Here is a 24,418-nt window from a genome sequence, read left to right as displayed (position 1 = left end):
AATAAAAATAAGTAAAACTGTTAAAGTATGTTGGTCATATATTTTATATTAATCTTAAATAAATAAATAAATAAATATACTACGACAATACACACATCGCCGTCTAGCCCCAAAGTAAGCGTAGCTTGTGTTATGGGTACTAAGATAATTACTGATGAATCATTTTTATGAATAATATACATAAATGCTTATAATGTAAAGATGAACACCCAGACACTGAAAAACATTCATAGTCATCACACAAATATTGTCCAGTTGTTGGAATCGAACCCACGGCCTTGCACTCAGAAACCAGGGTCGCTGCCCACTGCGCCAATCAGCCGTCAAATCTTCTCTTTAATATTTTCTTTTTAAACTTCTTCCACTTCGGAAGGAGTTTATATTAACTTTTAGTATACTTGTTCAATAAATTATAATTAAATATGACAATTATCGGTTTGTTACTTTCACTATATTCTAACACACTCAACTTCCTTACCTAAAAATTTTACATGGTGGTAAAAATATAAATATAAATATAATATAATATAATATATACTACGACAATACACACATCGCCATCCAGCCCCAAAGTAAACGTAGCTTGTGTTATGGGTACCAAGATAGCTGTTGAATATTTTTATGAATATCATACATAAAAAATAAAAATAGTTTATTTGGGTAAATAAAATTACTTTAAACACTAATGGCTGGAGCCTTCTTTTAAGGGTAGTATTACTACCCCTGTGTCAGAAGACACCGCTCTTCCATAACAAGAAATAAACATAAAAACGAGGGTAGGTATACAAACAAAAATATTTGTGTTGATATTAAAAATAATAGACATCTTAACAGAAGAAATTAAGTTAACTAAAAAATGAACATTAAAGAAAAATGACATTACAATATATTTAAAGTGTAAAGTGATTCGCGTGCGTGTTTGTGAGTATGCGTGAGGGTGTGAGTATGCGTGTGGGTGTGTGTGTGTGTGCGTGTGCGTGCGTGTGTGTGTGTGTGTTTTAACCTCTATAATTGTACTTAATATTAAATTATGCGTTTTAATAACGAATCCACTTCATTATAATTTAATGTTAATAGAAATTTATTTAATATTTCTTTGCATGCATGCAATTTTTGCGGATATATTTTAAGTTTTCTGTTAATCGTGTTATATAAGTAATTTGATTGCGAGAAATATTGATTTCGCGCAAAAACAGTTCTGGTGCGAAGAGGTTTTGCCACAACAAATCGATTACGTTTATTTAAAGCTATAAACGGTAAAGATTTGTGCCTTCTAAGAACATACATAAATACTTTTAATATATATATAATTATAATATAAACACCCAGACACTGAAAAATATTCATGCTCATCACACAAACATTTTCCAGTTGTGGGAATCGAACCCACGGCCTTGGACTCAGAAAGCAGGGTCGCTGCAAACTGCGCCAATAGGCCGTCTTATTATAAAAAAAACGGTGATAGCCTAACATGCGGTAATAGCATATTGTTTAGGACTTCGGACTTACCTTCGGGGTAACCGAGTTCTAATCCGGAAGCGTTACTCTAACTATTCAGTCATGTGCTTTATATAACTAAATATTACTTGTTTCAACGGTGAAGGTAAGCATAGGGGGGAAACCTGCATGCCTGAGGGTTCTCCATAATGGCCAGCTGTCAGCTGTCAGGTGGACTACGGCCTAAACCCTTCTCATTCTGAGAAGTTCGTGTCGTGTCATGGTGATCGTGTCATGGTGATGTTAAATGGAATTTATCAAGAATTTATCCACACCAATATTATGAAGACGAATGATTTGATTTTGATGATGATTATAAATCATTTGCATTTGTTAAATAATTTTAAGGCCTATTGGCGCAGTTTGCAGCAACCATGCTTTCTGAGCCCAGGGCCGTGGGTTCGATTCCCACAACTGGAAAATGTTTGTGTGATGAGCATGAATGTTTTTCAGTAACTGGGTGTTTATATGTACATTATAAGTATTTATGTATATTATTCATAAAAATATTCATCAGTCGTCTTAGAACCCATAACATGATAACACAAGCTAAGCCTAACTTTGGGGCTAGATGGCGGTGTGTGTATTGTCGTAGTATATTTTTTTATTAATTTATTTATTATTATGTTGAGTGAGCTCAAAGCGGAGCCGACTGCTTTCAACCTTGTCATTAAGCAAAATTCATCAATTGCCTTGATTTATCTACCTACATTTTAACTGGTCATGCTACTAATTATAACTATATCATAATTGTGGAATGAGTTAAGTGAACTGTGAACACAGGTGAATGTCCCTTATTACGTCTTGCTGTACATATTATTGTTTAAATAAAAATAAATACAGTTGAATATATAAAAGAGGCCTATCATATTCAGGGCCAGTTTTAAAATCTTGTGTTTGGTAAATCAAATATTTAATCCCTACTAATATTATAAATGTCAATGTAAGTTTGTTTGTTACGCTTTCACGCAAAAACTACTTAACCGATCCCCACGAAACTTTGTACACATATTCTTGGAAGTGTTAGAAGTAATATAGGATACTTTTTATTCCGACATTAAGTTCGGTTCCTTTGGGAGAGGGGATGAAAGTGTTTGACGATTTTACACCATAACTCCGACAACCGATACCGATTTAAATAATTAGTTTTGTAATATGTGTTTAATTTTGCCTAAACTTTGTGTGGATCTGATGAATGTGCTTTGAGATAGAGGACAGAACTCCTCAGCGAACAGCAGCAAACCCCTCATTTAAGGCAAATTGAATGCCACATCAAAAAACAAAATCAAACGCAGACGAAGTCGCGGGCAACAGCTAGTAATGATATAATTTTTGAATCGATACGTATATCCAATCGATATATATATATATATACTAGCTGACCCGTGCAACATCGTCTGCACCAAATCGGTTATTACCGGAAAACACAAATAAAATGTCATTTTCTAAAAATGAATCCTAGCTAGATCGATTTATCGCCCCCGAAACCCCCTGTATACTAAATTTCATGAAAATTGTTGGAGCCGATTCCGAGATTCCAATTATATATATACAAGAATGGCTCGTTTAAAGATACTCGTATAAGATAATATAGCTGCTTAATTAATCCGCATTGGTCTTGTGGTTAACAACTAAGAATCACGAGGTTTTGATTTCGGTTCCCGGTTTGGGTCACGGATTTATTAATGAATTCCTCTTTGGAGGGGTCCACCATCATGTCTCGGAGGACACAATGTTTCTTTGTCGTTATTATTTATATCTACACGGTTATTTTTTTGTTTAGGTTTAAGAGGTTGAAAAAAGACAAGGATGGGTACAATGAGAGTTGGAACTTGGAAGATTGTCTTATCGCATTTTTCATTAATTCAATTCTAAATATTTCATTCAAATTTTATTCTTCTCCTGCCATAAGATTGCGATTTACCCAAAACACTTTAATGCACTAGAGCATAAAAAATAGTTTAAATCAGCTTACACCGTGCATTAACAAGTACTTTCAGTAGTGCCTATAAGCACGAAATAGGGACACAATACCCTAACTAAGAGTTGCTTATTATTCTTATTACAGAGTTATCTTCACACTTCATCAGTGAACATAAATTACTTGATAGTAACAGTGGCTTGCTGAGTGTAGTTTATAAGTTGTTTATTAGTTATTACGTAAAGAATGGATATTGTGGTAAAATTGTTACTACTCATTACTTGGTAAATATAAAATTATGTTTCATTCGGTTTTGTGTTAAATAATATCGGTATTAGTGCAGTTCCCTTGACGTAGGTTTTTATATAAACAAATACTTAATCCAATTCTTGTTAACGCAAATGTGTGTACCCTTATCCGCTAAACTATGCGTCGTTAGTTTAATGGTTAGCAACTTAAGTACCAACAACGATGTTCTGGTTTCGATTACCGGGTCGAGTGACGTTTTAATTATTGGGTTAGCAAAAAAAAAACTTTTAAAAATTTTCTAGCTATGTACCGTCCGTACTCCTACTTCTTACTATATAGTCTTTAAGTTACAAAGTTCTTGAAATACCCAAAATATCGCATAATGGAGTCGCATAACCTCACATCAGTAATTCCGATTCAGGCAACTGAGTTCTTATCCAAATCTTTGTACCGTAGCGTTACAAGTCGTGCATTTTTGTTGCAGCCTCGAACTTATCAAGCCACTTGTAACGGCGGGACCTTGCCAGTCTTGCCTGATTTTGACTGAGCTTATAAAAAATGGCCACGCATCGCTCGCCCGCGCGATGTCCGAAGTTAACAGCACCAGTTTCCTTGGGATAAGAAGTTTCTCCGGATTCATCACCGTCAACAAACGATACAATTCCAATATGTTCTTCTGGTTCTTCCCTAAAGCTGATATGGGAAGGTCACCTTGGATTATATGGTTGCAGGGAGGGCCAGGGGCATCTTCTATGATAGGAGTGTTTGATCTTATTGGCCCGATACAGATCGTCGATGGCAAAGGTGGGTTACAATAGTTATTAGAAGCAAAAATAAACTCGTTGTGCAGTTTACTAGGCTAAATAAAATTGCTAATTCCTTCAAGGGCTACTCTATAACAAATTACCGAATGAAATCTTTGAGATGTCACTCAATAAGTTAAAAGTTTATATAAAACGTAAGCTTACACAAATATCCTATCATAATGTTAAGGATTACTTAAACGATAAAAAAAAACTTGGGTGTGAATTGCTCTAACTTCATAGCTTGATATTAATTTACTGTGACATGGTGATAATAAAAAAAAATCCTCTTATTAAATAATTGTTGTAGCTCTTCTTAGACCAGGGCGCTTTTGGAACCCTCGTAGTTTTAGGTTTAAGTTGGCGAACGAAGATATCACCATCCCCTTACAATTATGTGAACATATATGTATGAACGCTTCATAAATGCCTGTGCAAGCAACTTAAAAGTAAATAAACGCTTTCTTTACTTGTCGTTGTAGGGGACCGGACGATGCAAATCAACAATCGTCTATGAAACCTAATTCCTATACACGTTTGAGTTTGGAAAATTAAACCATACGTTAGCTGTAAATTGAAAAAATATTGTAGGTACGATTTTGTTCAGGTGACTCATAAAGGTTATCTTCATTTTACAGTAACTTCTAGAAACGTGACATGGGCGGAAGAGTACTCCTTGCTGTTCATAGACAACCCGGTAGGTGCGGGCTTTAGTTTCACTGATGACGACCGTGGTTATCCGGATAATGAGCATGACGTAAGTTGGCTAGTAAGATACTCATCCTCATCATTATAATATCAACCTATTACCGACCCACTACCGGGCACGGATTTTACTCCCACCATGAGAAGGTATAAGGCTTAAATAAGTAGTAAGAAAAGTAAGATACTCATTATTGTTACAGGCTAATTTTGCTATAAAAGTAGCCTATCCTACTAATATTATAAATGCGAAAATGTGTAAAAACACATTTAATACAGCGAGGTTAGATTATGATATATGATTGAGGTAAGATTGGAAGCAGCAAGCCTCGCTCTCATCTCCCGCAAGATAGAAAAATGATTCTAAATGTTGATGTTGGAAAAGAGCAACTACTGAGTTTCTCTCTTTTCTCTCTGAGCTCTTCTCGCTAGAATCTGCTTTCCAAACCGGTGGTAGAGTCGCTACCAACTTACATACTTGACGTTTCAAAAGTGCTTATAAAGTAGGCCTAATTGAAATGAATGAATTTTGAATTTTTTTGAATTTTGAAAGTTTGTAAGGATGGATGCTTGTTACTCTTTTACGCAAAAGCTACTGAACCAATATGACTGAATTTTGGAATGCAGATGGATTATACCCTGGATTATACACATAGGCTGTTTTTTTATCCTCGAATAATGTACGGTTTCCACAGGATTCCTAAAACCTCGTACGAAACCACGGACTACATCATCATCATATTCAACCCATTACCGGCCCACTACAGGGCACGGGTCTCCTCCCACAATGAGAAGGGGTTAGGTCCACCACGCTTGCATAGTGCGGATTGGTGGATAACTGCTTAAAAAATAATACGTGCGTTGTAGAAGAGCTAAATAGAGCTTTCTGGGACAGACACCTTTGGGGGGATCTACAGGAATAAGCAATACGTACCATACGTAACAAACCATGCTTATTCCTGTCACCAATCAGCATTGCTGTGTTTCGTTCTGTATGGCGCGGCTGTCGGTAAACTTACAGACACATTTTTTTATAGGTAGGCAGTCAAATGTTCGAATTCTTGCAACAGTTCCTGCAATTGTTCCCGGAACTGCACGTAGCGCCGCTCTTCATAGCTGGCCAGTCGTACGCGGGGAAATATGTGCCCGCGCTAGGAATACAAGTTCATCGACATAGGAACACTAGTTCCATCAATTTAAAGGCAAGTACTATGTTCACTGTGTGCTGAGTGCAAGATATTTCATCTACTCGATCGCGTACAAGTTAACTATCGATCTTAACGATCGCGTAATGATTTGTATGGCGTCAATCTCAGGCGCTCTTTCAACGCCATACAAATCATAGTAAACTTTTACGCGACCGAATAGATAAGAAATCTCGCTCTCAGCACACTGTTTACACAGATCATATACTCGTACGGTACAAAGCGGCTTGCTTGTATACTCGTTAAAAACGTATAACTTATTTTATATACCTATTCGATTGTGTAAGCTTTTAAAAACATCTGATTTCTTTGCCGACAAGGTAATTTCAATTGTATTTGGTGTTCATAGATTTGCTTCAAAATTTAGTGTTTGAACGGGCACTTGAATGGACATCTAAAACAATTCTGACAAATATTTGTAACAACTATCCATCATCAACTTAAGACAATCTGACTTTATATATATCCGTTCCGGCTTTAAATTGTTCTTCCGTTTATGGGCGGTCTAAGTCGATCTCCGGATCGAACCGTTAAACTTTTCGGAGTTATGTGTATTTTTAACAACTACTGAAATAAAACTTACTATAACATTGAAAGAAAACATCTGGAAAAACCCTTGATGCTTGACCATTCTCCATATACTAACTTTGACGGCCGCTTGATGCAGTGGGCAGCGCCCTGCTTTCGGAGTCCAAGGCTGTGGGTTCGATTCCCATAACTGGAGAATGTTTGTGTGATGAACATGAATATTTTCCAAGGGCGTGTGACGTCTAACTTAGCTTAGCATGGTCTTCGGTCAAAATAATTCTCATTCTGAGAGAAGACCGTGCCATGTAGTAGACCGCTAATAAGTTGATAATATTAACTTAATTGGACTGGTTTAGTGTTCGGCGTATTCAGATGCAGCATATAGAGGATTTCAAAAGGTTGTGGTATTTTCCGAACAGTTTTTTTATTTTTTTAAATAAATATACTACGACAATACACGCAACGCCATCTAGCCCCAAAGTAAGCGTAGCTTATGTTATGTGTACTAAAATGACAGATGAATATTTTTATGAATAACATACAAGAATATTAATAATATTTAACATTTTCCAGTTATGAGAATCGAACCCACGGCCTTTGACTCAGAAAGCAGGGTCTCTACCCACTGCGCCAATCGGCCGTCATTGTTTATTGACTGAAACATAAATAGACTGATTAAGCAAGCGTGATCATGGGTGGTATTTGATAGATCCAATAGCAAGATATTTTAAGATCATGTTGGTAAGCGACATGTCGTGATTTATACGACAACCGGGCAATAAACTTTCAGTATCATATTAGCATAATGTAATGCTAAACTGTTGGTGACTTTAAATATATAATCGACTATAACTCTGCAGTACCCAGTTCTATTATGGTAATATCACATATTCTAAAATACTTAGTTGATAGCGTCTTCAAAGGAATTATTTTCATCTTTCGATTCAATATATACCTATTATAGGTAAGAAGTAAGAACATGTAATTTTCCAAATCGTTTGTAGATGGTAATACTATAAAAGGTGACTATAAGGGCCGACATCTACATAAAGTTTAAAACTCATTTACATTTCAAATCCTACGTTATTATAAAACAGATTTTTATGCTAATTTAATAAGTTTACGATGCGATAACAACTCGTAAACCTGTTTTTTTGAAAATAGACAGAGCTTGTTCCTCTTTGAAATTTCCGCTAACTTTTCTCTATGGTTCATAGTTTCAAATATCGCCCTGCCGATATAAATATGCCATATTAGGCCCTATGATGTTCGGAAGTCAAAAAAATCTTATTTTTCCAGAAATTAGAGGTTTTGTTGATAAAAATCGCAAATTATATTTCAAAAAAAATATTTTCCACGAAAACGCTAGCGCGCCGGCAGCATAGTCGCTCTCGAGATCTCATAGGCAAATGAGAGACTTAGTAAGTCCATAGCTAAAAATTTTTAATTCCGGTATTGATAACAAAAAACTTAGCAAGTGATAGTTTGAAATCGCATAATACTATATTACGAAAAGGTTTTCGAAGTTCATGCGGTACAAAATTATGTTTATAGTATATACAAGGTGTAAATGAAAACCGAAATAATACTTCACAGGTTTTTTTTTTTTTTATACGACAATACACACATCGCCACCTAGCCCCAAAGTAAGCGTAGCTTGTGTTATGGGTACTAAGATGACTGATGAATATTTTTAGGAATTATATATAAATAAATACTTAGAAAATACATATAAACAGTCTACAGTCAGTGTCTGGGACACTGAAAAACACTTATGCTCATCACACAAACATTTTCCAGTTGTGGGAATCGAACCCACGGCCTTGGACTCAGAAAGCAGGGTCGCTGCCCACTGCGCCAGTCGGCTTTAAAGGTACATACAACCTTATGTACTTTCCCAGAGACATATCTGTGAAAAGGAAAACCTAATAATTTTTGAGTAAACTACTGCCATAGTTTTAACTGAAAGAAATCAGATACTATGTGTGCGTCGCTCTTGTATCTTTAGAAGGGTTGTCACATACACACTTAGACTGATTTGAACTCGATGGTATGGAAATAAATATACCTTTTTTTGATTTGATTCCTTATGTAATATTCTTATGTAATATACTTATGCATTCTTCAATATTATTTCGTAATACTGTTACACGTTGTATTATTCGGCTTTTACTTGTCATTGCGAATTTGAAGATATTGCAGTTTTATTTTATTAAAATAAATACCAATCGCACTTCGAATATAAATAAAAATACGTTTTTCATAAAACATGAACCATATATCGTTACATATTTTAGCGATTCACTGCTACTGTCATCATGCCTATTGACTATTGTCATATTCCCAATGAAATCAGAATACGTACTTATTTTTCTTATTCTTGTATAGCATGGCTGTTGATCCAAAGGCTTTAGCGCACGCAGCGAAAGCTCTCACAAGGAAAGAAAACCACGATTTTGAAACATTATTTATTGGTGTTATGCTCTCATTGGTGCGTGATGATATAATATAGCTTATAGCCTTTCTCGATAAATGGGCGATGCAACACTGAAATAATTTTTCAAATCGGACCCGCAATTCCTTAGATCATCGCGTTCAAATAAACAAACAAACAAACTCTTCAGCTTAATGCTTAATTAGTAATAAGATTAAGATGCCTCAAAAACGATTTTTTTTTCTTGTTTAAATTTCAGGGTGTAATGATTGGAAACGGGTTAATCGATCCGCGAAGCATGATGCACTATGGCGAACTTTGCAGAGTGCTCGGTATCTTGGATAATGACCAGATAAAGAAGGTCAAGGCACTGGAAAGCTCTGTTGTCCGCTTGATAGACAACAAAAACTGGACTATGGCTTCCGAGGTATGAAGGACTCTAGTCATTAGAGCACGGGAAGTTTTTTGTGTGAGTTTAAGTTGGTTGATGCCTGGTACATAGCGGCTGATTCGAAAACATGCGTTTTTGCGTGAGTCGAGTTCTTGGCATGGGATTCTACAAGATGTAATAGCTAATAGGAAATTCCATTCGATAAGAAAACCTTTCTTTGGTATTTGCTTATCTATTTTCGTTTCTTTTATTTTTGACTGCAACTTAACCTGGAAATAAGTAATAATGGACCAGTAATTGATGTTGCAGTCTTACTTGGTAGCGGGCTAACGTTTTAGGGATGTGCCAGTTCATATAAGCCCTTAGGTACCCCTTATCGCTTAATCGCTTAGCGGCACCTCTTTGTCAGTAAGATGGTTCCTAACTAGAAACAGCCAGATCCTGTTCTAAGTGATAGTTAATAAATAACATACATAGTTGTGATTGATAAAATGTTTATTGTGTCCACTTAGCTAAGCCAGCGTCTCTACCTTTTTTGTTACATTCGTATATATGGCCTGCTCTCACAAGTGCCCATACCCTCTGTGGTCTGGCACACCATAGACCAGATGAACATAGAACAGATATACATAGATACTATAGAACAGATCCTACCTACCAGATCAAACTAGAGAAAATTCAGCTATTATAAATTGTTATATCGCCCTTTTCGGGATCTGAACCCAGGGTCTCACACTTGACCTAAGCGCTCACCAATGCGTCAGGGTGGTCAACCTACATTTGTATTGACAGTAAATTTTGGCAGCCCTCTTTCCGTCCGTCCGTCGTGTTTACAGAGGTTATTGGTAACTGTTTCCTCGAAAAAGTTTTTAAACTAACCAAATTCAGATTTTTTTTTATCCCCCTCGATTATGAGCATTTTAATTAATATTAGATTATCAGACGCCACCTTACTTACTTTAGGCATTCAACGCAACAATAGAATATATCAAAAAGAACAGTGGTGTCAGCGTGTACAACTACCAAAACAACCCGGATAGTTCAGTGCCTAGATTCGAAGCTTTCCTCTCAAGGCCTGACGTGAGAGAGTGGCTCCACGTGGGCAATGCCAGCTTCGACTACGATAATCAGCTGGTATACGAGAAGATGTTGCCGGATATCATGAAGACAACCAAACCATGGCTCGAGGAGTTGTTGGAGCATTATGGAGTTATGTGCTACAGGTACTTTCTAATTTAGTTTACAACTTTTTATGAGTTATTGCTCTTGTTTTTACTTAATAGGTAGGTACATAATCTCTGGGCCATTTTAATATTCATTTTATGTTGAAAACTTTACAGTACCTTACTTGACTTGTACCTTATTTATTGACTAAACATATAACCAAAATTTCCTTTCCAAATAAAGTCTGCGTCAAATTATGCTGATCAGCTATCCTTAAAATATACCTTCACTAAAACCAAGGAAAATAATCGTTGCTAAGACAAGGCTAAAGACAAGTAAGTGGTTAGCATCTGTGCTGAGCAAAAAATTCCCAGTTTGACGAATTACAACAGGCGTTCCCTGCCCTGTCTGTAGACACTTTCGTATAGCCGTTCCAAACAGGGATAATCCGTATCTAACATTGTTCTGTGATTTCCGTAGTTGATTCACGTAGTTTTTCTAACTAACTCACGTAACATACGCTCCCAACGCTCGCTACTTTTCGCTCAGACAACGGAGCATCCTGTTGACGTTGAGGATGTTCTCCACAATGTTCACTTCACAAATCAACACAACAACGTTCGTCGTAGATTGATCATAGACAAACTCCTACTTCTAGTTGTTTATTCTTTTATTTTACTTGCAATGTTTGTATGTTCATTTGTTTAGTTATAATCTGACAGTTGAATTTTAAAACATTTATCCTTATATCGCTTAAGCTGAAATGTTAAGTAACATCATTTTCAAACCAACATGTCGGACGACCAAAGAAAGTAGGCCAAACGTTGGTTGGTAGGATAATATTATCATGCAAGAGTTTACGTTGAAGAATGTACCTATAAAGCTTGCTTTATAATAAGTTATTTTTTCTTTAAAGTGGTCAATTGGACGTTATACTTGCGTATAGTTTGTCCAAATACACGTACGACTTACTGCAGTGGTCGCGTAGAGAAGAGTACGAAAACGCGAAGCGGATTCAATTGCGAAGAACTCCTAAAGACCCGGTTATAGGGTGAGTACGCTTGAATATTAATTAAACATTTTGACCATCGTGCCATTATGTCCTATAAAACGAGTGCTAAATAAATCCAAAGCACAATTTATTAAACCCTTAGGATATTAATTACCAGTCTAATTTTATTTTAATATAATGATGTGCTGGCCGGCTCACGGCTGGCTAATCGACTTGATTTCAGGTAGTTTGCACCCGGTCTGATGTCATGTTCCGTTTAAATAGCCGGGGCCAAGCAAGCCTTCTGGCAAGCTTTTGTTTTGAAATAAGTTGAAATCGGTTCAATATAATATATCTTATGGGGTATATCTGACGGGAGTACAATATATTTGGTACGTAATTATATAAAGAAAAATAATTAAATTATTAAATAAATATTGCGCGGGAAATGTAGGTAAGGTACTTGCACCTAACTCTGACGTCTGCTAGGCGAGAACATATTTTATCACAGAGTTAACACGGAACTAATGATACAGAGGTCCGGCGAAGCCCTCTAGATAGAGAAATAAAGGTTATAATATTAACAAATAATTAATATGGTTATAATATTATTATAATATTAATAAATAATTATTAAGGTTTTAAAAAGGTTTTTGATTTCAGGTACTACAAAAGGGGTGGAAACTTTGTAGAGGTGCTGATCCGGAACGCCGGTCACGGCACCATGGTTGAACAACCAGTGGCAACCAAGTCTTTAATGGACCTGTTCATAAATCAGTTCAAATAAACTTTTACGACGCTTACTGAGTTTTAATTTAAATTCTGCTGGAACCTATTCATTTTATAACTTACAAGCGTACCCAACCCGCTTCGCCGGGCTAGATTTTGCTTTATTATATTTAAACAATAAACTTACATCATTAAATTTCATTCTCTTCTATTTTCTTCTCGAGCGGGTGAAGATCATTATCTACACCCATGTACACCCAACAATAGAAAATCATCGTAGTAAATAAAAGCTGTATTTGACAGTTCAAAATAGGAGTGCTCCGATCGTCACCAAACTTAACAGTACTCGCCAGGTCAATCCGGAGATTCCCTGAAAGTTTCATAGAAATTGGTCCAGCCGTTTCGGAGCCGATACGGAACATACCCACACACTTTCTCTTTTATAAATATAGATTTATTTAAAGTTGGTAGGTACCAACTTTATGATTACGTTTGAAACGTCTAGTCTGTGTGTTTGTATTGAATACCTACTACTACTGGTTCGAAAGGCAGATTCCAGACGCGCATCCGCTCCGGCGTAGACGAGGGTGAAAAAGACTGCGGCAATTTTCCGCTCGCCAGCTTCTTTTGGGAGGCGGCGGTTAGCTATTGGGCTATACCCGTCACTACACAAGCCTCTCTACGATCTGAAGGGGGGTTCAAGCTGTCCAGATGCAAGGAGGGGCCTCGCTAGCGCGGGAGCTGGCAATAATGACAATATTTGCTATAATTTCCAATATGAACATTTTAAAATGTAAAAATGCCTTGGTAAGCACCAAAAACAAAACATTGCTATCAGTAAAACCTACAATTTAAATAAATTATCAGAACTAATTAGCTACAGTCGATTTTGACATTTACGACTACCTTTTGCCCGCTACATCGCTCTCGTCAATTTGGTTTGCAAATGTACGTATATAATCAACGTAAAATATGTAGGCAACTCTAGCCTTAATAATTTCATAATATCTTTAGGTTTAAAAAAAATACGCAAATCCGCTGCTTCAGTGGTTCGTGAAAGAAGGCCACACAAACAAACACATACGATATATAACATTAGTACCTATGATGATAATTTAAATTGGCTCCAATTTAGATGGTATAAAAAGTTAGTATCTGGGCTTACATACGGGTTTGGAATATTGATACAGACATAAAGCTCGGTTTATCAGGTTTCGCTATCATGAAAATAGAATTGTTTTTTCTATTACTGTAAGTACTTAAACATGTCCAATTTCTTCATTTTCTAGTAAAATTATGTTTACGACGGATGCATCGTTTTGTCATCTCGTTTCCACAGTTTCCACACATTCAACAAGTAATTTTGAGATATTATGGTTGCTTTTAGATCAGAAATATTTTGCAAGGAATTGGCTGCTCTAAATTGCATGGGATAGTTATCTTTAAGCCCGCTATAACCTCCATATTTACGTAGCGCGTATGACGTAAGCTTTAAATCACTCAAAACTGAGAGGGGAGGTGATTTCCCTTTAGTGGGAATTAATAGGTCCACTGCTGGACTAAGGGCCTCTCCCAACAGGAGGGTTTGCATATCACCACAATGGTCGCTGGGCAGCACCTTACTTGGTGGTAATTGGAAGTAGTAGCACCGAGGACGCTGCTGCCCGCTCTAAGTTAATATAATAATATTTAATTTAAATTTCAATTTGTATCTCCGTTCTCTTGCTGTAAGTCCTATTTTCAAAGGTTGCCTGTAAGAGATTTCTTGCAGCAATAAGGCCGCCTTTGCATGTCTACATTGTGTACCGTATACTCCTTACTGTTTCTTTTCCTGTATGTTATACGTTGAATGATAATAAAAAAATTTACTTGAGAAACAGTTCAAATGAGACTTTTTTTTTGTCTGATTGAAGTTTGTTTCGTTTTCAAACTAAGTCTAAGATATCATCTTTTGTGTAAAAACAAAACTGTCGAGTTGAAGTGTACGTCTAAGATATTATATAAGACTGTGCTTAGTGTAACTTAGAGAAGCGCCGTAAGCGCGATCCGTCCTATCTTTCGTCGTAATTTAAAGAAATCTTGTCAAAAATAACTTTTTGGGTGTCAGTAAATGTTCACGTAGGACTAAAACAATGTTTTTAGATGTGCTCGATCTATCCTAAGCCACGACAAGTTCCTGAACAATGCTGACGGGTACCTTAAACTGCTCCAGCGTACCTACGTCACAGGTTACGAAGGGGGAGTGGCCGACGACGAGGACTGTGGAGAACCCCTGATCTTGACTCCGTACATAGAGAAAAATAAGACTTCCGAAGCTAGGCTCGCTGCATCTGTGAATTCTTCCTATTTTGTGCCTGGAATCGTTAGCTACGCTGGGTATCTGACTGTAAGTTAAAATGCCATGTACTTTTCTTGTCTTCAATCTTCTAAGATTGTACTGTCTGTACCGACAAAGACGTGCCGATGAGCGATTTAGCGTTCCAGTACGTTCTTGGACAACGATTAGGACTATAAATGCGGTACTCCTTAACAGCTTAGCCCGCTACCCTCTTAGACTGCATCATCAGGTGATACTGCATTCAAGGGCTCACTTGTAGGAGAATAAAAAAAAAAAAAAAAGGTCATAGACAATCCCAATCATCATCATGAAGTTTGAAAGCATATGCTACATAAATTTTGTGTAGTGAATAAAAAATTATTATTTTTGCAAATACTTACTTAATATAAAAGAGCAACTGCTGAGTTTCTTGCCGGCTTCTTCTCGGTAGAATCTGCCTTCCGAACCGGTGGTAGAATCACTACAAACAGACAGACTTGACGTTTCAAAAGTGCTTATATTAGGCCTACTTGAAATAAATGAATTTTGAATTTTGAATTTTATTATAAATGCGAAAGTGTGTTCTTGACGCCCTAACTAAGCGACAAATCAACGTGTTTTTTCCATAGAGTTAGTTGAACGACGGAGAGTAACATAGACTGTTATTTATCCTGGAATAACAAACTATTCTCGCGGGCCTTGTATAAAACCGTAAAAACGCAGACGAAGAACGCGGATAACAGATTGTATGCTAATAATTGTTTTTTGTTTTATTTAATCATTTCCATAAATAAAAATAAAGTTTACGACGAAAGTTCATGACATTTTGTCGGTGGCTATTTTTTTATTTAAATACGTTTAGATTAATATATAATGTATGCATTTCAGTCGGTGATAGGTCGGTAGATAGGTCCAGCTGTGATAGCCCAGTGGGTGAGGCTTCGGCTTTCCTTTCGTAGAGACCGAGTTCTAGCCCCGGCAGGCACCATCGCTTCACCTTACCATCATCGTGAAGAAACTTGCAAGTTCTCCATAACTTCAGAGGGCGTGTGAACACTACTAATCCGCACTTGTATGACTATGCACTCCAGTCTTGTATTGAGACTCAGAAGGTTCAATGATACATCCTGGTGTCTTAGTGGTTATTACATATTTTTACATATTTTTACATATTTTGAGTATTGTCGGACCAAGCAGCTGAACCAATTGTTTAGTGAAATGTTAGTGAAAACGAATACAAGTAGCGATGCTATGTTTTGGTCTCGGCGCGCCAATGTAAATTTCATGCAAGGCGTGGCGGTAGTAGGTACTTCCCGGGACGATCTCTGTCCCGACGATTGAATTTTGCGATGAGTAACGAAAATGCTCTTTGGTGTTTTAACAACAGGTCAACGAAGAATTTAACAGCAACCTCTTCTTCTGGTACTTTCCCGTAATGAACAAGCCGGTCAACGAAACGCCGCTAATACTCTGGCTTCAAGGGGGGCCTGGATCTTCCTCTATGTACGGACTGTTTGAGGAATTAGGTCCTTATACGGTAACGAAGGATTTAAAAGTTCAAGGTAGTGTTCTTAATTTTAAATGATTTTTATAACTGACTGCCGACTGGTAACGGGCAGGAGCGTTGCCGGTGCGAAAAGACCAGCACTGCGATCATCAATCCGCATGCCAAGCGTGGTGATTATTGGCTTTACTTTGTAATGAGTAGAGGTGGGCAGACGACATGAGGTGGGCAGACAACATCAAACGAGTCGCTGGGAGCCGCTTGCTTCCAAGCGGCCCAGGACCGTAGATTTTGGAACTCCCTACAAAATACCTATGTTCAGAAGTGGACTTCAATCGGTTGAATTGATGATGATGATGATGAATGAATGAATGAATGAATGAATGAAAGAATGAATTAATTAATTAATTAATTAATTAATTAATTAATTAATTAATTAATTAATTAATTAATTAATTAATACACTTATATTGTACACCAAAGAAAAAAAGTATTTACAGAAGTATAAGTACATAGCAAGAGAGTACAATTTGGTGGCCTTATCGCTACACAGCAATTTCTTGCAGGCAACCAATGGCGTAAAAGGAAGATGATGATGATTTTTATAAAATTTTCAACCAATTAATAGCCTATAACAGACCACTGGCTGGACTAAAGGCCTCACCCAACGGAAGGGTTTGCTCACCACCACGCTGGACAGACGGGTTGGTGATCGCAGTATGATATTAGTAGCAGAGAGGACGCTGATGCCAGTATTCCGTTGTATTCCTTTAGTCGCCTCGTACGTCACCCGTGGGAAGAAGAGTAGTGACTAATCTATATTGATCTACCTTTGCCACAAGGCACGCCACGCATGTAAAACAATAACAAAGCTAATTATAAAATTTTAAATTTGTACAAACTACCGGTAATATTATCTTTAAAATAGAGAAATGTGTTTTCAAAGGTGATCAAACATTTCAGCTCGTTAAAAATGTCGACTGATTAATTTTCTAGAAAATCATTTTTCTGGATCACCTGTATTCTCCTGTTGAAGTAAAAGTTAACTTATACGATATTGTAACGTCTACCGTAAAATAAATTGAAGCATTTCGACTAAGATAGAGCGGAGTAGTCTTTGTGCAAACGTAAAAAAATGCAATGAGATCTATGTTTTACAATATGTTACCTTTCATTTCATTTATCAATTTCATGGATATGATAAACTGATAATTTTTTTGCAGCAAAGGAGCACTCTTGGAGTAAGGACCACTCTCTCCTATTCATTGACAATCCAGTGGGGACCGGATTCAGTTTTACGGACTCCGATGATGGATATTCAACGAATCAGACCACGGTGAGGCCATGAGGCCAGTCATTATATCATAATACCTATTTGAACGTATTGACGATACTTGGTTTTGCCAAATTCTAATAGTGCGCAGTCAAATTCAGGATATAAAGTGTTTCGTGCGCATACTGTATGCGCAGTATAATTGCCACTACATAGCATAAACAAAGTAGCTTCCCGCTGTCTGTCTGTCCCTATATATGCTTGGATCTTTTAAACTACGCAACGGATTTGGGTGGGATAGAGTGGTATATGTTTATCTCCAAGGGAAAACCCAGTAACCATTTTTATCTTTTACAAAATAATTATGGGCTATTTACCAAACTATTTTAAACGATACAGTATTGTTATTTATCCAATTCAATACTTTGGATACGTTGTGCTTTTCATGTGGATCAAAATTCCTTGAAGTTGAATACCTTCGAAAATATCAGTGATTTCAAAAGCGGGAGCAGGGCGGGTCGCGGGCGCGACTTTCTACACCCCGAAAAACAAATTCAAATTATGTACACACTGACGTAAATTCCGCCCGTGCGAAGCCTAGGCGGGTCGCAAGTCAAGTACAAATTACCTAAGTATTTAGTTGAAATGCAATGCCCCTCTCAATTCCCCTTCTTTCTTGAGGAAACACTATATGTCTGTGTTCAGTAACGTGCACAGGGTTTTCGACCACATTATGCATACAGAAGGTTGATGCAATGAAATGGAAAAATCCTTCGCATTTAAAAGTTATACAATTTTTTTAGGGTAGGCAGCGCTTTTCCGCCTGTATGAAGTGCAAGCCACTGTCTGCGTTTTTATGTTTTCGCAATGCAGATTGGCGAGAACCTCTACAAAGCACTGCAGCAGTTCTTCCAAATATTCCCCGAGCTCCGGAAGGCGCCGCTCATCCTCGCCGGGGAGTCGTACGCCGGCAAGCATGTCCCTTCGTTGGCTATACAGATCCATTGGCATAAAAACAAAAGTCAACCGATCAACCTCCAGGTACATACGTTTAATATCTTACAATCTTTTTTTTGACGGTCGATTTATAAATAAATATAAATATACTACGACAATACACACATTGCCATCTAGCCCCAAAGAAAGCTAGCTTGTGTTATGGGTACTAAGATGACTGATGAATATTTTCACGAATAACATACATAAATACTTATAAAACACCCAGACACTGAAAAATGTTCAAGATTATCATAAAAGTATTATTCCAGTTGTGGGAATCGAACCCACGGTCTTAGACTCAGAAAACAGAGTCGCTGCCCACTGCGCCAATCGGCCGTCATATATTACAGGATATATATTGTATAAAATAAGTGTTTATATATACTAGTGATCGCATAGTGGTCGAAATTAAACCATAATTAATTTAAATTATAAATTTAAACATTCACAGATTTCGCCAAGGGTACATTGTGAATTTGTCTTATGTCCGCGCAATTTTCGTAAAAAGTTGTACCTACAAAGTTTTTCGTTTCCGTATTAATTTATTATTTATAAAAATATTCATATGTCATATTAGTACCTATAAAACCAGCTATGCTTACTTTGGGGCTAGATGGCAATGTGTGTATTGTCGTAAAATTTATTTACTTATTTTTTTCCACGTGAAAGAAGGGACATAAAGGCTTCTATTATACTCACTTATCTAAAATTTACGGCTAACAGGGAAATCGATTATAGAACCCAACCTTTAAAGTTCTTGTCATTCTCAACGACAAAGGTCTGCTCATGAGCAGATCTTCTAGGCCGTAATCCACTACGCCGTGCTGGCTAGGCGCGATTTTTTTAATAGACACCAAACGCCTTCAAGAGAATGAAAAAAAACTAATGATTACGATTTAATGCAGATCTCTCAGCCATGCAGGTTTTCATTAGAATAGAATAGCTTATTAATATGTCTACTAATAGTAATAAGTTAGTTCGGTGAGATTCGGTGGATCGTCGCGCCAGGAGACGACAAATAAATAATAGGCGACAAATCGTTAACACATTGTTGCCTGTTTATCGGTTTTTTACCGGATATACTTCGGTTAGTGCTCAGGAACTTCACAATCACTTCACAATCTTGTTCCTCCTTCCCCGTTCGACCACAGAACAGCGATACACCATGAGCGGTGGCATCCTTATGTGGTTGATATTCCATCAACACGCACGTAAAGTTTTTTATCCACGTTTCTGATACGTGTCGCTAAGATGTGGAACGCCCTCCCGGCAACCTGTGTTTCCTGCCACGTATAATTTGAGTACCTACCTTCAAGGCTAGAGTGAATAGGCTTTTTCTAGGCAAGCGTGCTCAAATCTAGACCTCATCATTGCTTTCTAACGGGAATGATTTTCGTAAAGCGCTGTCCTATCGTTAATAAAAAAAAAGTTAAAAGTGAAGTAAAATATAGTGAAGAATACAAAAAAAGTAACGCTGCCAACCGGGACGGACTATTGCAAACAAACTCTTCCGCTTTATATATTAGTATAAGATTAGCAAGAAGTATTGAATGTAACTAAATCATTTGTGGGCAATCTTTGAGTATACGCTTTTATAATATGATTCCTACGGTAATTTTGGACCTAAGTACCAATGCATAAGTTCAAAGAATATGTTAAAACACATTTTATTACAGCGAGGTTACTATACAATTGATGAATTAACATATTGTTTTCCTGTGTAGAACTTAAACTACTAAGCGATAAGGCCTCCTTTTGTACTCTGCTTCCTCCCTGTTTTTCTGTTCTTCTTTTGTTTCTTTAACTTGTATTTGTGCGAAAATAAATAGTATAAATAAATAATAAATTAAATAAATGTTAATGTTGTGTGATCCTCAATTTCGAATTCTTAGCATCTTATTAAATAACACAGGGCTTAGCAATTGGCAACGGTTACGTAGACCCGGTGACGCTTCAGACGTTCAGCTACGTGGCGAAAGAGATGGGCATCCTGGACGACGATAAAGCGAACGATTTAAGAAAAATAGAAGAAAACGTAGTCAAGTGTATCAACGAGCAAAAACTTAACCAAGCCTTTGAAGTGAGTTACTTTTTTATTAACTTTAGGTACTAATTCATAATTGAGCACTCTAAACTATGTGAAACATCGAAACTATCTGATATGAAACTGTCACAGAATTAAGAACATACGGAAACCGTGTACACGACTTATATTGAAGCATCAAAAACCACTCCACTTTCGTAGTGTTTATCGAACAGGCCCCTTCATTCCATTTAGCAGTTGACAGTGATTATTTTACCATTGGAAAGAAGCAGGCGTTACTTTGTGGAATTCCATGATATGAAAATTAAGCTTAATTTGCTATACTCCGCGAAAAGCAGGAGAATCTGTAAGGTGTAATTTATAATTTCTTCAATCCTTATACCCCACACCAAACGATCTTCGGCAATATACCCGCTGCGTACGTTTCGCTCCGTAACCGGAGCATCCTCAGGAAGAAATTATAAATTACACCATACAGCCTGCTGCAAGTATAGAAAATTAAGGTAAATTTTCATAATAAATTATTTTACCTGTAATGTTTGTAACGTTTACCATAAAATGGGAAAAGTTTGTGAGCTAGCATCATTCCGTGGGTGTGGTTTTGGACTGCATGCAATTATAGCTGAATGAGGGTTCTGTATGTTCCTATTTCTGTTGAAACTGGCCTACCACGTCTATAAGATATGACTGTTGGTTTTGAGGGCCATTCTTGACTTTATGCATTTAATATTTTTCCTTAAAGAACACTGATGTGCTTTAAAAAAATTGTATTAAGTATAAAAGGTAATTAAAGTCGTTTAAAATACATGACTTTCACAATATAAGCTACTAAAATTTAACGGTTGGCGCCAAAAGCATCTCCGAGTTAGTGAGATGACTGGTAGTTTTGAGGGCCATTCTTGACTTTATGACGTTTAATATTTTTCCTTAAAGAACACTGATGTGCTTTAAAAAAACTATATTAAGTCTAAAAGGTAATTAAAGTCGTGTAAAATACATGGCTTTTACACTATAAGCTACTAAAATTGAACGGGTGGCGCCAAAAGCGTCTCCGAGTTAGTAAGATGGATACATATTTTATTTATATTTGCAGTATCAGTCGGATGCGATGGAATCGTTGCACATTAATACGCTTCTTCCGAATCCCTACAACATTTTGAGCAACGAGATGGATCTTGGGGGCTGGTATGTGATGTTTCTGCAGAAGCCGGAAGTAAGGCGAGCTTTACACGTGGGCAATAGTACATTCGATAACTTCGGCAAAGTGTACCAGAACCTTGTGCCTGACTTCATGAACAGTGCCAAGGGTTGGCTTGAGGAGTTGCTGGACCATTATAGAGTTTTAATGTACAAGTAAGTTCGAAAAACTATCTTACATTTTCCCTATAGTAAGTACATTATATTAATATCAAGTCTTGTTTAATGTCATATTTTATTCATATGTGTTATAGTTATCTATATATAAAAGATAAAAAAAAAAAAAAAAAAATATTTTTTTATGTAACATGTACTACTCATGTATACATATACCAATAATAAGTTTATAATTGGTATATGTACAAACAATATTTAATACTAAAAAAATTATGTCAAATTATACCACTAATTTTGAAAAAAATAATATTTAAGGGCTAAATTTTTATTTGCGCAGCAACCCGTTTCTTAGTAATTAGTTTCACAAAGGGTTGTCTCACTTTAGCGATAAGACCACCTTTAAGCACCTAAACTAGCTTTAAAGTTTCTTCGTTGTTTCTTTTGTCTATTTGTTTTTGTATGTGCAATAAAGAATTTAAAAAAAAGAGAGAGGAAACAAGTAAGGTTTATTCCTGATCCGCGGTATGGGCTCGTCAACCCGTTCTGTCCGCAACCACGGCGTTTATCAATGTCGGATATGCCGATAATGGTTTGATTAAGTTGTGACTAGCCATAGAGCGTTGGTATGCCCATTGTAGGTGTAAACCCACGAGAACAGCCCCATGTTGTCGAGTGTTCTTTATCTCATCTATATCTCTTGATAATGAGTCAGAAGTTTTATTTTGTTTCAACACTAAACTGTAAAGTTAAACAAATGGCAATTTTCTGTAAAGACCACCAATAATTAATTATTTCCACATAAACTGTCGATTTCTGTGTGTTGTCTGCCAGTTTACTTGTCACCTAATACTTTCTATATTTGTCCCCAGCGGCCACCTTGACACGGTAGTGGCATACCATCCATCCGTCAACACCTACAATTCCCTGTCATTTGCCGACGCCGATAAATATAAAAACTCAATCCGTGAAGTTTGGATTGAAGACGACACCGTTGCTGGGTATGTCGAAGCTTCCGAATATTTTAAAAGTACACCAAGTGTAGATTATTAGACATTATACGCGTTTCAAAATCAATGAAAACTCTCTAGTATGTAGGTTTTCTCACGTTATTTTCCTTTACAGTTAAAGCAAGTTATTTAATTTCATAAACGGCGAAAATGTTGCGAGAATTAAAGAATTCTATTTCCTTTCTCTCTTTCTATGATCCTCAGGTTATTAATGCCCATTTATATAAGATTTATAGCCTGTGACGGTTATTATCACATGTAAGAGACAACAACCTTGACAGACATCTGATCCAATATACAAGTGTACCTAAATGAAAACCGAAATAATTCTTCACAGATACATTACTGTTTCTGAGAATTATCTGTAATACCGAAACGCTAATAGTTTTTGAGTAAATCATTGCCATAGTTATTACTGAAATATATTTTTGCACAGGTATCAAAATCAAATACTACTACAGCACTACTCAATAATTGATCATATGTCATTTGATTTCACTACTTATCACCCGCGGTTCTAGCGTACGCTAGATATATCCCCTGTCATGCTAGCCTTGCAGGTGTAGGTAAAAAACTCTTTAATAAAAAATATAAATAATGCCTAATCTTAGAACTGCAAGTCATTGTAAGCTTGTGTACCAGATTATATTTCCCGCGCAGGTACCACAAGAGAGCCGGCAACTTCTGGGAGGTGATGGTACGCAACGCAGGCCACATGGTGCCCATAGACCGACCGGCGGAGGCTCTGAAACTTATCTCGGCCTTTGCTCTCGATCTGCCATTGACTACGTATCCTTTAAATTAGTATATCAACACGCCACAGTTTAAACAATGTAGGATCTGAAATCTGCCAGTTTTTCGAACGAAATTCCTCTATCGCGGATTGCGTGATTTTCATCACAGAAAAAGCGTTATGCGAACTATTTGCCAGTTGCTCATCTGGTTGAAAAATGACTTTTTTCCCAATTTAACGTAAATATACAACATCTGATAAATCATGATTCAAAATAACACTTTATTTTTAAATATAAAATAAGTTAAATATTTCCCTAACATAATTCTTAAAAGGAAAACATGCGACTAGCTTCTCAATTAAAAATCCTAAACCATCCGAAAATTTAATCCTACTTAGTTAAAGTTGCAGATTTGCAAATCCGACATTGTTTATAAGTACGTGTATAATATACCCGACATAAATATTATATCTCAATATCTGTACAACTAAAAACCTTTAAATGCAAAAATTAAACAAAATTTTCATGTGCTGCGTAAAAGTATATTTTTTAAACCTCTTGTACAGTTATCTGTTGGAGGAAGTATCTACAGTTTTTAACCAGTAAGTATAA

The 24,418-nt window shown here is 36.7% G+C and overlaps 2 protein-coding genes across 3 annotated transcripts; both read left to right on the top strand.

Annotated features, from left to right (window-relative positions):
* The first annotated feature begins 3,606 nt into the window (after positions 1-3,606).
* On the top strand, positions 3,607-12,688 carry LOC120637043 (vitellogenic carboxypeptidase-like). Of its 2 annotated transcripts, none has more exons than XM_039908637.1 (8): positions 3,607-3,702; positions 4,152-4,471; positions 5,109-5,227; positions 6,210-6,374; positions 9,599-9,766; positions 10,694-10,953; positions 11,811-11,945; positions 12,549-12,688. In XM_039908637.1, exons 1-8 carry the CDS (start codon positions 3,665-3,667, stop codon positions 12,670-12,672), a joined length of 1,329 nt encoding a protein of 442 aa, XP_039764571.1. In that variant the 5' UTR covers positions 3,607-3,664; the 3' UTR covers positions 12,673-12,688. The 2 variants fall into 2 exon arrangements, with proteins under 2 accessions (XP_039764571.1, XP_039764572.1); XM_039908638.1 differs by having other exon boundaries at positions 11,811-11,937; positions 12,549-12,685.
* A 1,405-nt stretch (positions 12,689-14,093) lies between these two features.
* On the top strand, positions 14,094-23,877 carry LOC120636956 (venom serine carboxypeptidase-like). Its single transcript, XM_039908535.1, has 9 exons — positions 14,094-14,098; positions 14,757-15,000; positions 16,319-16,493; positions 17,659-17,771; positions 18,582-18,749; positions 20,620-20,787; positions 21,845-22,104; positions 22,935-23,063; positions 23,733-23,877. The coding sequence occupies exons 1-9, from the start codon at positions 14,094-14,096 to the stop codon at positions 23,875-23,877; spliced, it is 1,407 nt and encodes a 468-aa protein (XP_039764469.1).
* The last annotated feature ends 541 nt before the right edge of the window (positions 23,878-24,418 follow it).

Source organism: Pararge aegeria, chromosome 3 (genome assembly GCF_905163445.1).
Source record: "Pararge aegeria chromosome 3, ilParAegt1.1, whole genome shotgun sequence".
Lineage (NCBI taxonomy): Eukaryota > Metazoa > Arthropoda > Insecta > Lepidoptera > Nymphalidae > Pararge > Pararge aegeria.
This window is presented reverse-complemented; position numbering and strand designations above follow the sequence as displayed.

Coding starts and splice junctions, on each gene's coding strand:
- LOC120636956 (XM_039908535.1), top strand. Junction 18,750..20,619: donor GTCAACCGATCAACCTCCAG/GTACATACGTTT, acceptor TAAATAACACAG/GGCTTAGCAATTGGCAACGG. Junction 22,105..22,934: donor TATAGAGTTTTAATGTACAA/GTAAGTTCGAAA, acceptor ATTTGTCCCCAG/CGGCCACCTTGACACGGTAG.
- LOC120637043 (XM_039908637.1), top strand. CDS start 3,665: ATGGATATTGTGGTAAAATTGTTACTACTCATTACTTG. Junction 4,472..5,108: donor ACAGATCGTCGATGGCAAAG/GTGGGTTACAAT, acceptor TTCATTTTACAG/TAACTTCTAGAAACGTGACA. Junction 5,228..6,209: donor ATCCGGATAATGAGCATGAC/GTAAGTTGGCTA, acceptor ATTTTTTTATAG/GTAGGCAGTCAAATGTTCGA.